Below are 15,762 nucleotides of genomic sequence, written 5' to 3'. Positions count from 1 at the left end.
GATGGGCTTGTGGACTTCGGCCATCTGACCCCAAACCGTGATGGGAGAAGTGCTCTCATCATGAATTGTAGTGAGCACGTATACATCACACCTATCTAGGAACTTGACTGCGAGCAGTTCGTTAGAACGCAATGCAGTACTCTGGGATTTCTGGAGCTTCTTGCAAACAAGCTCCTGCGGGAATCCTTTGTGGTTACAATGAACTGTACCGCAGGCCACAGTGCCAGCTTTGTAGAGCTCACTGAACAGCTCTACTCCTGTACAGAAATTGTCCACATAAAGGTTATAACCTTTGTGAAGAAGTGGCTGGACAAGTTCCCATGCAATCTTACCTGTGACCCCTAACGCGGAGGGCAAGCTATAGGGTTTAGGGTAGAATCCTTTCCTGTATACACTCTCAAGTTGTACACATAGCCAGAAGAGCTCTCACACAGCATGTACAGCTTTATGCCATAGCGAGCTCTTTTGCTCGCAATGTACTGTCTGAAAAGCAGCCGTCCTTTGTACAGGATCAAGGACTCATCGACTGCTATATTCTTTCCAGGGGTATAGATCTCTGGAAACCTGGCAGACAAATGTTCCACGACAGGCTGAATTTTGAACAACCTGTCATCTGGATGGTCCCGGGGCAATGCAGCAGAATTGTCATTGAAATGCAGCATGCGCTGCAGTAGCAAAAAACGATCTCTGCTCATGTATGGTGCGAAGATGGGAGTTACCCAAACCGTGCGAGTCGTCCAGTAGGACTGAAAGGTGGGTTTCTACACTAACCCCATTTTGAGCAGAAGGCCCAAAAATATCTTCAACTCCGCCAGCGAAGTGGGAGTCCACTGGCGTGCACTAGAACGGGGCCCTAGAGTGCCTCTGCGCTCCCTCAGATATTGGTCTGCACGCAAAAAAGTTTGCTGCACAATTTTCTGAAGGAAGTCAACATCCAAAAATAGATAGATGTAGTCGACTGGCAAAAAGTTAGCTGTATCGACTTTACATCCAGCGTCACCAGTAAAAGGTGGAATTTGGGGCTGAACTAAACAGGGGGGCTGCCAAGAGAGCACTCTCTGTGCTTGCGGCCGCAAGCACATGCTCTCTGGGTTCGGCTAACCCAATGTGGTCCCGCTGCCCAGAATGTGCTTGCGAAGGGACAGTACGGATGTGGTCATTGTCTCCTTCAGACTCACTGGAAGAGGTGACGTCGGATGGGACTCCGCCGACTGAAAAATCACTCCCAGATTCTGCCCCATTGTCTTCTCCCTCAGATGCTGTCTCAGTGTCTGCTGTCTCAGTCTCTGAACCTACATCAGAATTGTCCTCCATAACCCGAGTTAGGGCTTGATCAGCAGTCATCCAACGAGACGCCATCTCTGCTACTGGCTAAACTGTCCCTCTAAATTACTAGCCTACGTAGAAGGCAGATAGTCACAAAATTGCTTGTGTGTATGTTTGTTGTGTACAATAGGAAATGTCGTCACCTTACCTTCGCTTCTTCTCCAATTCTGCAGATTCTCTGAAAACACTGAAAAAAACAAAAAAATAATGTATTACTCACCTTACCACACACCCAGTGCAACAGTCATTTTTGGTGCTCTGCCTCCCATTACCTCCTCTTCTAATTCCCTCAGTACTACCCAGCAAAAGTGCCACTCATATCTCCATAGTCCCCCTGGCATAACATTTGTTTTAAAGCGCAGGTAATGCTTGCCTTTACTAATCCACTCAGCTAAATACATATAAATGTATCTCCTTTGCAGCAGGACAATAAACCATCAGTGGAGTGCGCTGCGCAACAATCTTTTAACCAATTTGTGTTGCATATATATATATATATATATATATATATATTTGTTTAGAAACAAAGTGGTCGAAGGGTTGCTGGGCGGCGCACTCCACTGCCGGTGCCCAGTGACAGAGAAGACTAATCTCGAAATTATGTAATGCCGAAAAATTTCTTTAGCGTTATAAACTCCTAACCCAACTTTTCTTGCCACATAAATTGAAACTTGAAAGTTAAACACTTTCACATAAGGGAGCCGATTCACAGCGCCACGGCCACCATGAGCATCAGGTGAAGAGATACACAAAAGGAAAAGAAGTTCGCTCGGAGTTAAACTAAATAGCAAAAGTGCAACTAGCCATGTACCAGGGGCGATGGCCAAGGCGGTAACAAAACCTCCCCAAGGAGGGACAAAGGTAAACCATTTACCAATGTAATCAAAGGATTTTTGAAGGGCAAGCCCACGAACGAGTGGTAGTGATGGGCGTGAGGTGGGCGTTGTTAAAAGCCCAGATACACACCAACACGTCAGAAAAGCAGCGCATGCGCGCTGCAATGCTCGACCTGAAACAAAACGCGGCCCGCCATTTTGTTTTTAATTTTTATGTTTTTTTTTTAATGTGGGGGGCGCGATCGACCCCTCCCCCAAAGAAGATCCCTGGTGTCTAGGGGTGTTTCCTAGCCATGGATCGCAGCCGTGCTGCGATCCATGGCCAGGAAACGGTGCCAGGGAGGCATTGATGGAAAGAGGATAGCCTCCCCTTTCCATCGATGCCTCCCTGGCATCTGGGGAGGCCGTTTTGGCCTTTTTTCCCCCACCGGAGCAGAAGAGAACGCTTATCTGATTCTCTTCTGCTCCGGCGCGCTGACGTCACAAAGGGGTGGGAGGGGGGCGGGATGGATGTGCGGAAGTTGTTTCGGGTCTCCTACGGGGAAAAAAAATAAAATCCTCTGGTGCATTGCACCAGAGGATTTTTAACCCCCTCCCTGGTGTCGCCCACTGGACGTGACCCGCACCAGGGAGGGAGTGCCGACGCCCGCACTTATAGGGTTAATTAAGGTACTTGGACTAAAGCAGAGTTACATCTACACTGCCACAGGTAGAAATACTCTCAAATACCAAACCCATTGCCATCATTTTTTCTCGATACAGCCTTTCTGCCTGCCGTCCTTCTCATCCTTCTTCCTGGTTTACCCAGCTGCAAAAATGAAGCAAAAGAGTGACTTTCAACACAAGGACCCAATTACCCATAGTCTGGATTCACATGAGCAGTGTGATTTGGCTCATACTCGACAGTACAGCAACTTACTGCTGACGAGCGTAAATCTCCTATGGACTGCTTAAAATAAATTGCTTCATTTTAGAGTATGATCACCACATGAAGTGTTACAAAGTCTGAAATAGCTCTCCCTTCCACAAACAGTGTTTTCCTGGGGGCAGCTATCCTACTCTTACACCTCTTAACCCCTGAAGAACACAACTTTCATATCAACCAGAGTGTTTCTGAGCATTCCTCCATGCTCAGTACCTCTGAGCCACTCATTCAACCAAATACTCTGTAATTGCAGACCCGCAATCATGTTAGAACTATCTTTAGAGCTAGATGTAAACAGAATCAAAGATAATGAGCACTCAAAGAATCATATAGGCAACATTAAGTTCCTGATCACGATTACTTAAATATTGTGTTGAGTCTGAATGTATTCATTCTCTATTCCGTCCATTGATTCACAGGAGCTGATATGTTATATTCAATTTTATTATTCGACAATGCAAATTTGATGTAGACGTGATGGTGCTCGACATGAAAAGACTGGATCATGTAGGATATATGGATTGATCAGCACTAATGCAGTAGGTTTTTAATAGATTGCTGAGATTAGGATCGGTAATTAAGTCCATTTGGTTAAAACAAAATGTGTTGGCTTGGCAGAGAATTCATTGTCGAAGAATAACATTGGATATAACATATATTGACTCCTGTAAATTCATTTGGACTTTAACACAATATTTGAGTAGTTGTGCTTATGAATTTAAGGGTGTCTATGTGATTCTTTGAGTGATTCCCTTGTTATAGTGTTTATCTTTGCATTATAGAGTGGGTTCTTGGGCGGGTGGACATAGAGAAGAAACAATTCAATTGACTAGTTTGATTTAAAAAAAAAAAAAAAAAAAAAAAAGTTTGAAAAAAACCTCACTGATAGGGTAGATTTGTGATGTTACAATCAAAGATTAACTTATCCAAACACCATAAGCATCACTACTCTCAACCTAGTGGCTTGTCTTCTGAGCACCACATTAAAGCTGTCCTGAACAGTAGATTTGTGGTTTTTAATGTAACTTCCTTATTTGCCATTATCCTTGATGCTGTTTCATTCAAGGAAACTTGGTTCTGCTCATCGTACATAGTGCTATCTTACTTTTAGGGTACAACACCTGCAATCTTGAACGAGCACAAAAAACTGTGGGGGGAGCCTTCATCATACAAGTACTACCTTAAATGGAAAATGATGGGTTTAGCTCCTGGTTTTAATGTCTCACTTTGAAATGTATCAACACCGCACTTAAGCCATTAAAGCTGAGCACCTTGTGCAACTCGCCGGCAGCAAAACGTGTCTTGTTGATGCTTTGGTTGATTATAGCACTAATAGCTGATATTTTATCATCAGATTATCCTGAGAATAGACAGCTCTGCGCAAATCCTTAGTCAGACAACATTACTCCTTTACTCGCCACAATAAGGCCGCCACCTTGGATCTACTTTTGTAAAGAAACACCACATACAAAGCTGTCCTTTCGGATTGTTAAAAACTTTTTTTTTTCCCCAAAAAATCCTGATTTCAATGAAGTCTCTATGCTTATTCAGTGATGGAAATGGTAACTTCTACTGCCAGTAAGTCTAGCCTTAAACTGCTGCAGTGGCTGCAGCCATATGTTTGTAAAAACATGAAGTATAATAATAAATTAACCGTCACAAATAATTTTTAGAACAGTACTTGGTGCTTCTTAGCAGGCTGGTGTACTTAGGGTGAGTATAGAAATCCTTTTTAGTTTTAATGTACATCACAGAAGAATGCGATTAGTGTAAAGAAAAATTACTAATTGGCTTTTAGTTCATGTAATCTGGAGAAATAGTCTGAACATGAAGCAGTGAATTTTTAACAAAGAACTATAAATAATAGCATGAAAAGAAAACATTTGCAGAGTAAAGTGTTACACCACCAGTCCAGGCACTGAATTGCACTCTTTTCTAAGCAAATGTTCTCATGAGTAGGTGATATGCCATTGCTTCGAGCAACAAAAAACCCAAAAACCCAATGGCGGAAACGAGTTGACACATTCTCCATGCTATATGCTGTAAAGGGCGGAAGCTAAATGTCAGTGGCAGTTAAAGGAGCATGGACGGAACAGGGCTTACCCACAGCTTGTGTGTGTGTTTGTTACACGAAGCAGAGCAGTTAAAGGTGCGTCTAGTCTGGATCTCACAATCTGCGAGTTATAGTTGATCAGGTGACATATTTTAAGGGTAGCAGCATTCTTTTACTTTTCAAAATATATCGCACTGAGCTGCCACCCATTGGTACCTTGAGTATGTAGCATTTAAGCCTGTCTGTTCTTAAATCTGCCAAAGCTCTATTACGAGAAATGGTGATACTTGAGAATCCCTCAGTGGCGACTACTTACATAACTCATGACTGAAGCACACAGTTTCTCTAATTATAGCCGTGCTGTGGCTTGCCAAGTTCCCCCTCATTGATTGGCTCCCCGCTTCCACCCGATAAAATCTGTTTGCTCTAAAGGTGTGTCTGACGTGACTGCAGCGGTGACGGGCGGTCTCTGAAGAAGCCAGAAATCAAAAATACGCTTTCTAAGTTTCAGGATTGACGGGGTCTACATTTCATTTATGCAGATTGTTATGTTTTGCCGGATTTGCGTGAGAAAACGTTTAGCAAGTGTTTAACATGTCTTATGGATTCAAATTTGCAAACGATATCTTTGCCGTGTCGTTTTCACCAGAAGCCAAGGCTCGGCAGTGTAAAGTTCTCTTCGATTATGCGCCGCAGAACGAGGACGAGTTGGAACTTAAAGTGGGCGACGTCGTTGACATTACTGGAGAGGTAGGTTTCGCTTTTTTTCCACTTTTAGCGTGTTTTCAGTTTTCTTTCCAGAATTTGGGTTTTCTCCCAAGAACCTCTGGCAGTTTATTTTACATTTGGAATCTACATTCTCACCTGTAGGTAAACAGCGTTTATTTAATTGGCTTTGCGGCACCCAAGGAAGCATGCTATAAAAAAATTAAAAAAATAAACGAGTATTTTTTCATTAGACTGAAAATGTCGGTTCGGAATTGAGTGCTCGTTGACAGTGCTGAGTTGACGGTAGTGAGTGCGGAAGTGCTGCCTGCTTCCTGCGTCGGGGCACTACAGGGATGCGACCAGGTATTTCACTGCTTTTTCAGGTTCCACAGGTTAGTATGAGACAGGAATGTAGTGTCCAGGCTTTGCGTTCAGCTCTGGGGCTTGCAGTTCGCAGTTGTTAGCCCCAAAACGCATTGTTTTTTCCGAGTTTGTAAATGCACAAACACGAATGAAAGTCCTAATATGTACTGCGTGCCTTTTTACTCAAGAAAATATATGTTAATGTAAAGCTATCGCCGCCGAAACGTGGAACCCTCTTCCTACCCACCTGCGCCAGACCAAAGACCTCCTTACCTTCAGGAAACTTCTCAAGACATGGCTGTTCAAGTAGTACCACCCTCGCCCCCCCCACATTTGAAGTCAGTGCATCTGCTACATTTTCTGGCTAGCCACGTTCTAAGGGAAATTCTTCCAGGTGATTCAGTTCCGTATTTAGACTTTCTTCCATAAACTAGAGGATTTCCAGACCCCTCCAACTCGTAAATGAGACCTCATGAATTGTTTTTAGTGCACAGGGAAATCCGTTTAATAACATTTATCCGTTATGCAAGCGAAGTTTTTATGATTGCATCTTTATTTTCCGTTTTTTGTTGATGTGTGTTTATCCCGGGCTTGATTGCTGTTGGCTATTACTCTTTGAAATGTGCTTCTATAGACGAGTACTTGCCTGATTACTTAGTTTTTTTTTTTAGTACATTTAATGTATAGTAGTTTCTATTCACGGCACTACAGATTACTTGGAATTCTTATGTGTGCTTGGATCTTTCTTCAGTTTGCCTTATTGTTAGTCTTGACTAGTTACTGTATATAGTGACTAGTGTTATGTTTGGGATTTTCTGGGTTCCAGGGATTCCGTAGTCATCAATTAGCGAGGTTGGATTCTTGGAGGGCGCAGTGCAGCTTGGGCTCTTTGACCTTGAGTAAACCCTGCTTCTCATCTGGTTCTCTTGACGTCATTACAATGCTGCTACTACTGATGCCACGTTTATTAGTTATTAGCTTGTGGCCAGGGCCGGCTTTAGCGCTGATGTCGCCATGTCCAACAGTCTTTTTTGGCGCTGAATCCCCCCCCCTCCTTCAAAAGACCACCTGCTCGGAGTAACTCACCCCTCGTCTCTCCATAGGCCCTCTCTCACATACATTACTTGGTCTTAAAGTGCAGGTAAAGTCTGGCTTCACTAATTTACTCAGCTATCCACATAAAATATAGGTCTGTTCTTTGCAGCAGGCATATTAACCGCGCTACTTTATGGCAAGTCAAAGCTGCTGCTAGACAAAAGTCCCATCTCTCTCCCCCCAGCAGGAACATTACTCACAAGAGGTATTTTGACTTTTTAATTGTTTCCTGGCGGCTGGACGCATAATCAACTTTTCAGCAGGAGCTTTTAAATCACAAGTTTAATAAGTCATTGCTAAACACAGCCTCCCCGTCCACCCCCCGCGGCTGCACCTCTCGCACTACCCTAAAGCTGGCCCTGCATGTGGCCCTTTTTGTAGACCTCGCCTTAGGGAAAGTTTTTAATTCTCTGGTGGTTGATTTATTTAATCAATGTTTGCAAGAATTGACCACTTTGACTTGCACACTCATGTGAGAGAGAACAGTGGGAGTAAAGACTTGGCAAAAGTGATGGGCACAGCCCTTGATCACTGTGGTTTGAACTTTATATTGTTGAGAAGTGACCGCTCTGCTCTGCTTTAGTGTTCGAATAAGACTGGCACCTAATTTTAATATGGGTTCTGGGGAACAGCTATACTTTCCTTTGGGCATCCCAAATTGGCCATGGTCCAATTTGCACTCACTAGTTTAACTCATTTACAGTCTAATTTCTAATCTGCATTCTTTAATTTGCACTTGCACATCGACCGATGGCACCCGGCTCCCATAGTCAACCCACTGGCAGCAGGCCCAATAAGTCCCAGTAAGGCCCATTCATTACACCCAAAGAAGAGTCCCATGTTGCTGGAGTAGCGAAGGGGAGACCATGCTTGGCAGGATGAAGTGCTGGGGCTAGGGCTACACAGAGCCTGAAGAACAGGAGCAAACAAGCCTTGGTAGCTGCAAGAGACGCGGTGCACACGGGTACTGTCTTGAAAGGAGAGGCAAACGCTTACTGTCTCCCAAGTTGGACAGCTGGCAGAGAGGACCAAGGAGACCACTCCAGACCACCACCTGTGATGCAGGATTCACCCAGGTCCGAAGGAGAGCACATCCATGCAGCCGATCGTCGATGCAGTTGATGCCTGACAATGCAGGGGAGTGATTCTTTCTCTCCAAGGGAGATTCCTTCTTGCCTCTTGGTGCAGAATGAAGTCTTGCCAACCTCCGAGGGTGCACAGCCGGGGAAATGTTGCAGTTGCTTGAAAGAGCTGGAGAAACAATGTTACAAAGCAAAGTCTTCATGGAGTTGCAGCTTGTCGGTTCCTGAAGAGTGCATTTGCAGTTCCAGTGGCCAAAATATGAAGTAAACAATGCATAAGAGTCCTGGTGAAGTCTTGCACGTTGAATCTGGGGGTGCACCTGCAAGGGAGTCCCTAAATAGCCCTAAAATGGGGTGACCATCTATCAGGAGGGGGCTGTGACTTCACCTGCCTGTCCTGGCCACTCAGATGCTCCAAGGGGCCTCTGCACAGCTTGGCTTCAAGATGGCAGAATCAAGTGGCCACCTGGGCTCTGGGTACCATCTCTGAGGTGGTGATGGACAGGGGAGTGGTCACTCATCTTTTCTTTGGCCAGTTTCGCACCAGAGCAGGGACCGGGGGTTGCTGGCCTGGTGCAAACCGGTTTATGCAAGGAGGGCACCAAATGTGTCCTTCAAAGCAAACTGGTGGCTTGGGGAGGCTACCCCTCCCAAGCATTGTAATATCTATTTCCAAGGCAAAGGTTGTTGCCTGCCCCTCCAACAGGAAATCCTTTGTTCTGCCTGAGCTGGTAAAGCAGCAGTAGGGCAGAAACCTGTCTGCGGGATGACAGCAGCACTGGCTGCCCAGAAAACCCCAGTAGGCACAAAACTGGGGGTCCTCTAAGGAGCCCCGAGAGTGCATGGAATCATACAGCCAATACTGGCAACAGTATTGGGGTATGATTGACATTTTTGATACCAATCATGCCCAGGTTCGGAGTTACCATTATGTAGATAGACACAGGTACCTGTGACCAGTATACAGGTAAAATGGCTTCCCCGCACTTAAGTCCAGTGTAATGGAACTGGAGTTCGTAAGGGCACCTTTGCTCATTCAGGGGTGCCCTGACACACAGGGACCTGCACCCTGCCCTCTGGGCTAGGAGCGCTTACCAGAGGAGTGACTTGCAGTGACCTGTGGTGAAAGGGTGCATGCACCTTTTCATGTAGGCTGCAATGGCAGGCCTGCAGGCACATTTTGCATGGGCTCCTATGGGTGGCACAATACATGCTGCAGCCCAGGGGGAACCCCTGGTGCCCCAACGCCTTGGGTTCTTAAGTAACATACTAGGGGTTACATGGAGTCACCAGTATGCCAATTGTGGGGGGTGTAAAGTTGTAGGTAACCAAATTTAGAGGGATCCTGGTTAGCAGGTTCCCAGTGAAAACTGTCTAAGCATTCTGATAGCATGCAAAAAGTGGAGGTAACAATGCCAAAAAGAGGGTACTTCCCTACACTCCTGTCACTGAACAAGGCTAGCATGAAGCTTATGTGAAGGATTCTGTATATGGAAATTCATAGCAGAAGGCTGGTCTGAGGACAGGAATCTTTCTAGAGAGTTGAAATGTTTCTTCCAGGTGACTTATGAACTGTCTTTTGTTAATGACATGTTCATGTGTCATGATTTGTTCATTCAACCGGAGAGTATAAAGAAGGACATTATAATGGCTGCACCTCGGGCCCTGGGGGTCACCAGAACATGTAAACTGCTTAAATTACACTATTGGTGGCCTTCCTTGGAGTTACAGGATAAGGTTTTAGTGGATGCGTGTACTGAATATATGGTGTCTTCCAAAAGATGGAAAGTAATGAGCACACCACTCCACCCTGTTCCCCAAAAAAACATGGGACACGCTTAGGATGGATTTTTCAGGGCCGAATGAAGTCCTTCTTAGTATCAAATACTTGATTTTGCTAATAGATTATCATTCCAAGTGGTTGTTTCCATGTTTTGTGATGCTCCTAGTCCTGGAAATGTCATCAGGTTCGTGGAACAAGTGTTTGTGATGGAGTGTTTACCTAGAACCATCATTATAGACAATGGAACACTTCTTGTCTCAAAAGATGCCCATGTTTCTTGAACTTAATGATGTTCGTTTTGTGAAAGTCTCTTTGTATTCCCCACCATCGAATGGTTTGGTGGAAAGGGCGGACAGAATAGTGAAAGAAGGAATTCAGACAACACTGCATCAGTGCAGGATGTGCACAAATTTAACAGTAAGATCTGGAGTTCTAACATAGCACTACATAGCACCACTGGTATTCCTCTTTTTACATTGTTGAGAGGGAGAAAGGTGCGCATGAGTTTTTCCCGAGTGGTTGCGGTGCAGGTGACTGGGTATTGATAAAAAAAAAAAAATTAACCCCAAGAAGGGCAATCAAGGGTTTGTCAAAATGTTCATCTCCTGTGCAAGTCGTTAAAGTGAGCAAAGGGTCAGCTTTCCCACGTAATAAAGGGTGGTGAAACAAGAGTCTGCCTTTCTGACATGCAGGCAGCCTCATTGAGGAGGCTATCTGAGGAGTTGGACCGATGTGATTGGTCTGATTGGTTGCAGAGCTTGCAGGAGGAGTCTTCTTTTCCTTCTTCTCCAAGTATGTCCTCTTCGGGTAATGATGTGACGCGTCCAGTGGAGGTTGGTGTTAGTGATGTTGTCAGTACCATGGTCTTGAAAGCAGTGCGGTGTTGCAAAAGAAAGACACCTTGCAGGTTCAGTGACTGTGTTGTTCCAAAATGGTTGGAATATATAATTTGTTTTTGTGAAATCAGTAGAAGGACACTTTGTAGGCTGTGTCCATCTTTTGCTTGATCCTATTTAGAAAGAGGGCCACTGAATAGATTATTTTGAGACCACAAACCAGCGGAAATAATTGAAAAAGAAACACTGAACTCCCTCTAGGAATTGAGCAAAAAAGAACTTAATTCCTCCTTCTGGGTAATACTAACCATTGAAGCAATAAGAATAAGGTTAGAGGCTTGTGAACTGATATTAAGTCTGTTGAATCTCTCAGCTGAGCACTCAAATACTGAGGTTGTGATACATTGTTTTTTTAACTTGAGGCACAAATTGCAGTGAAAACCATTTATTTGATTTCAGTTTGATGTATTTTATGTAATGCACAACCCTAGTCCCATGTAGTGCTCATGTTCTTGGTCCAGGTCTTTGAATACCTGTCAGACAGGTAGCCCTAGTAGACATTTTAAGGACCCTAAATACATTTTGCATTGTGGTCCCAGTGCTGAGTCTGACAGCGGAAGTATTTTGTAGCATCTTTCTCTATTTAATGCTTCATCCACACAACTGCAGAGTTGAAGGCTGCCAGGAACATGGATAAGAAACCTCTGAACCTATGTGAACGTTACTCCTTCTAAGCCCATACTTTGCTTGTTTCAAATATCGGTTCCATCTTCCGTTTTGTGATCAAGTCAGCATTGTCTTTTGTTTGGACGTTCTCAATGAATATGTTTTTAGAGGATGTTTATGTCCATTGCTTTGTCAGTGAGGCTCCCAATATGAGGGCCATAATGTTCATCAGATACACAGGATCCCATTTTATTACATCTGACTGATGAAATAAATAAATAGTCTTTGTTGCAGATGGCTTCTCCAGCCTATATTGAAATATGGAGATGTCAAAATAAGCACTCTATCCTGACAAATCCAGGCTTTATCCTTTATGAACCACAACTCTGGTATCAGAGCAATTCCTGACTCCCATGATATGTGTCTGTAGTTTTGCCAGTTTAGTTCCAGGGCCCACTCCGGACTCTGTGTACTCGTAAAGGCAGCTCTAGGCTCATGATCATAGTCTGGTTCAGCTGTCATCAGAAACTGTTCTTTTGACTGAACATTTGTATCTCGTCTTAGCATTGGTGCATGGAATTTAATCTTCAGGCTGGTTTTCAACAAGGTGTCTATTCGTAACTACTAGTTTGCTGATGTTCTGTTTAAGAGCCAGCCTATGATGCCCTTGTGCGTTTAGTGTCTCAGCAGTATATTAGAGTTTATTGTGAAACTAGCATTTAGTTTGCTGGGTTCGATTTTTTTAACCATGGCCTCCTAAATCCTTTTGAACATTCCCACTATCCTTTGTATGACCAATTTAAGACCATGCTAGAAGCGCTCATGAAGAGTGGCCTCTTAATTCTGATGGGGTAGATAACAGCGGAACATGGCAGATTAGTAATTACACTTACAAGGAGACGCAGACCCAGGGGTCTAACTCATATTAGGTCCGTTTTTTCCCCTAAACCTGCAGTAACTGGAACCCCCCATACCCTGCAACCTCTCTGGTATCAGTACCTCTTTGGGCTGGAAATATGGCCCATATGTCCGGTCACTGGTAATGAGGGTTAGTGAGTTACTGGACCTTTGAGACGTTCTAGCTTTCTCTATGTACACTTATTATGAAATATTGACTCTATATTTTCATAACGTTTATCACAGTTCCAGAACATCCTGTTTTCCCTTTCTGTAGGTGGAGGAAGGCTGGTGGAGTGGAACACTTAATGGGAAGAGTGGCTTGTTTCCATCAAATTTTGTGAAAGAGATTGAGCTGTCAGATGACTTAGAAACACAAGAAGACCTGGACGATTCAGGTAATGTGATACAGTACATACTAAGTAGTAGGATTCTCTATATTAAATTTGTATGTTCCATCTTCAAACCATATCTGCTCGATATGCTTCCCATCTTTATTTGGTTTTAGTGGCATTTCTCCCATCTGCTCCCCTGCTTCCTTTTGTGTGTTTTTAGCTGTCACCTAGCGACATAAGCCTTCTTCTGGATTTCCTCATAGGATAATCCATATTCTCTTCTCTGCAAACCCACATAAGCCGAGGAACAAAAAGAGAGGATGCACTGCTCAGCAGTTGAAGACAAACATTTGAAACATGCACTGGCAAAGCCAGTAGGGCTTGCTATTTTGTGCTGTTGCCGATGTTTTTTGGTGATGCTGTGCAGTATTGGCCAAAACAAGAAAGAAAAAAGGTGAGATAAAGCAAGCAAATGGTATGACACTGTTTGCAGCTGTGCCCTTCCATATGTACATGCATGCTTGATGACGTAGGTTTGCGTACCAGTCATGACCTAGGCACCATTTAATTTTTATAATTACTAATTCAATGTGGTGCAAGCCACTTGGAACAGTAAATAAAAATAATGAATTTGTACTTGCATAAGTGCTTTTTAAATGTGAAGCATCTTGGCAGCAAATAATAGCTGCCGGCCTCACCAAAATATTGAATATATATATATATTTTTTTTTTTTATATACTGCACGTGGTGAGAGAGCAGTAGGATTGGGGGATAAGGGAACAACATAGTGCATAATGTGGGGGATGGGTATTCAACAGGAGAAGCAGTACACCAGCAAGATAGCACGTTTGGAGCTGTGGAACAACTCAGACTGTACTGGGGTGTGTGTTTTTGAGTGTGAGCAGCACAAAAGAGAACAATAAAACACACCCAGTACCTAACTACATGTGAGCAGTGGAATGATAGATATCCAATCCAAAGGAAGGTAAAGAAGATATGCTCTAGCAGAGTGAGAAACACAAGAAAAACAAGGAAATCCATTGCGTAACAAGCAGGCAAATGAGTGACCAGAAAGGCAGCCAAAAGCAAGCAAAGGACATGCCCAAAGCTTACTGTAAGTTATTGATATGATCTACCTGAGAGGGACGGGGGGGACGAGAGACAGCAAAGGTAAAAGGACAGTGGCTGAGTATGTTTTTGTGTGTTTGTTGATATTGCTTATGGAGAAAGAGAAAGGTGTGCACGTAGAGAGCAAAAAGGGACACTTCATTGAATTCTGTCCAGTGTAGAACAATATTGCATATGTTATGTTGATATGCAAAGATCTGATTTAAGCACAGCAACATGGGTTTTGAGATTCTTCTCCTCACTAAGAACATAGGCCTATATGTGAGTCAGACAGGCGTAATGAGAGAAAAAAAGGCAGAATATTGTGAGTCTGTGTGTGAGATAGAAATACAGCCTGTATCAAAGATCCCTTTCATCAAAGCTGCTCTGGTTACAGTGAAGTTTCAGGATTGCCCTCTAGAAAAGCGAGATCAGGATATTCTGGCTATGATTGAGCTATTTCAGCTTATGTCCTGGATTTAGGTGATATTGACTGAGGCTGCTGGGTCTCGTTGCCTCCTGCATCCTGTTGGTAAAACATGCCTGTTAGCATATTTAGGCACTGCAGTGGAACTTGAAGATCCAGTGGGCACAGCATAAGGTTAATCTCTCTGACCTGCTCCAGATATCGGAGGGAAGTGCAAAAGGCCTGCAGTGGTGGCTCAAGGACCAAGACTGGGACAACAGCAGACCTCTCTCGCCCACTCAGAGCTCACAGAAGTGGCAGGTGTCACTTCTAGGTTGGGGCAGCCACCTGGGAGAGGTGGAGATCAGAGGACACTTGTCTCCAGCAGAGACTCTGCTCCACATCAGTCTGTTGGGACTGAGAGTGATCGGTCTGGCATTGAAATCCTCTCTTCCTTCCATCAAGGGAAAGCTAGTTCTGTTGTTCACTGACACGACCACCACCATGTGGTATTGCAGCAAGTGGAGTCCCTTGATATGGGGTCTATAACCCCATCCCACCCTAAGTCTCTGCACATGGCTGGAATGTCAGGACATATTCCTGGTGCTTCAACATCTAACAAGCTTTGTAATGCCAAATCAGCACTTCAGCAGTCAATGCTCTTGTCTTTATCCAGAGATGGTACAAGGCTTCTTCCCAGATTGGGAGAATCTTGGATGCACGTTCTCAGCGGTTCTGAACAGATATAAAGTCAGCACTTCAATACACTGGAATTTCCAAAGCGGCTCTCTATTGGAGACTGATTTTGTTGTGAGTGGAGCTCAGGACTCCTATATGCCGATACCATTCCTGTCCAGAGTTCTCAAGAAGATAAGGAACAACTGGGCCCTGTCATCTTAGTTGCTCCAGACTGGGCATGGTGAGTATGGAATCTCAAACTCCTTAGCATGAGCATCTGTCCTGCGGTCAGGTTACCTCTTCGGTAGGATCTTCTTTCACAAAAGCAGGACAGAGTATTCCACACAAACCTGTCTACTCTCCACCTTCATGCGCAGAGATTGAGCGCTAACAGTTCAGGGTGTTTGAACTCCCTTTCGAAGTATGTGATGTCATTCTGCCAGCCAGGCGCTCTTCTACCAAACCATCTACGTCTACCAATGTGACAAGTTTATTGGGGTGTGGTCAAGATGGCGGCCTGTTAGGATTCTTCTACAGTCGCTCCATCCTCGCCATATCTCTAGCTTCGCACTAGCTCCCTAACCGCAGCCCCATGCCAACCCAGGAGGTAGGAACTGGAGGTGACTGTCTAGGGGTGCTGAAACGGTGAGCCGGTCCCCTGCGGA

The 15,762-nt window shown here is 44.3% G+C and overlaps 1 protein-coding gene across 1 annotated transcript in view; it reads left to right on the top strand.

Annotated features, from left to right (window-relative positions):
* CD2AP (CD2 associated protein) overlaps positions 1-15,762 on the top strand; it is a 470,782-nt gene that overhangs the window by 206,102 nt on the left and 248,918 nt on the right. The window contains exons 4-5 of the mRNA XM_069236053.1: positions 5,790-5,890; positions 12,848-12,968. Of these exons, the coding sequence (XP_069092154.1) occupies positions 5,790-5,890; positions 12,848-12,968 (222 nt within the window). The remainder of the gene's footprint in view (positions 1-5,789; positions 5,891-12,847; positions 12,969-15,762) is intronic.

This window comes from Pleurodeles waltl, chromosome 5 (assembly GCF_031143425.1).
Source record: "Pleurodeles waltl isolate 20211129_DDA chromosome 5, aPleWal1.hap1.20221129, whole genome shotgun sequence".
NCBI classification, from domain to species: domain Eukaryota; kingdom Metazoa; phylum Chordata; class Amphibia; order Caudata; family Salamandridae; genus Pleurodeles; species Pleurodeles waltl.
This window is presented reverse-complemented; position numbering and strand designations above follow the sequence as displayed.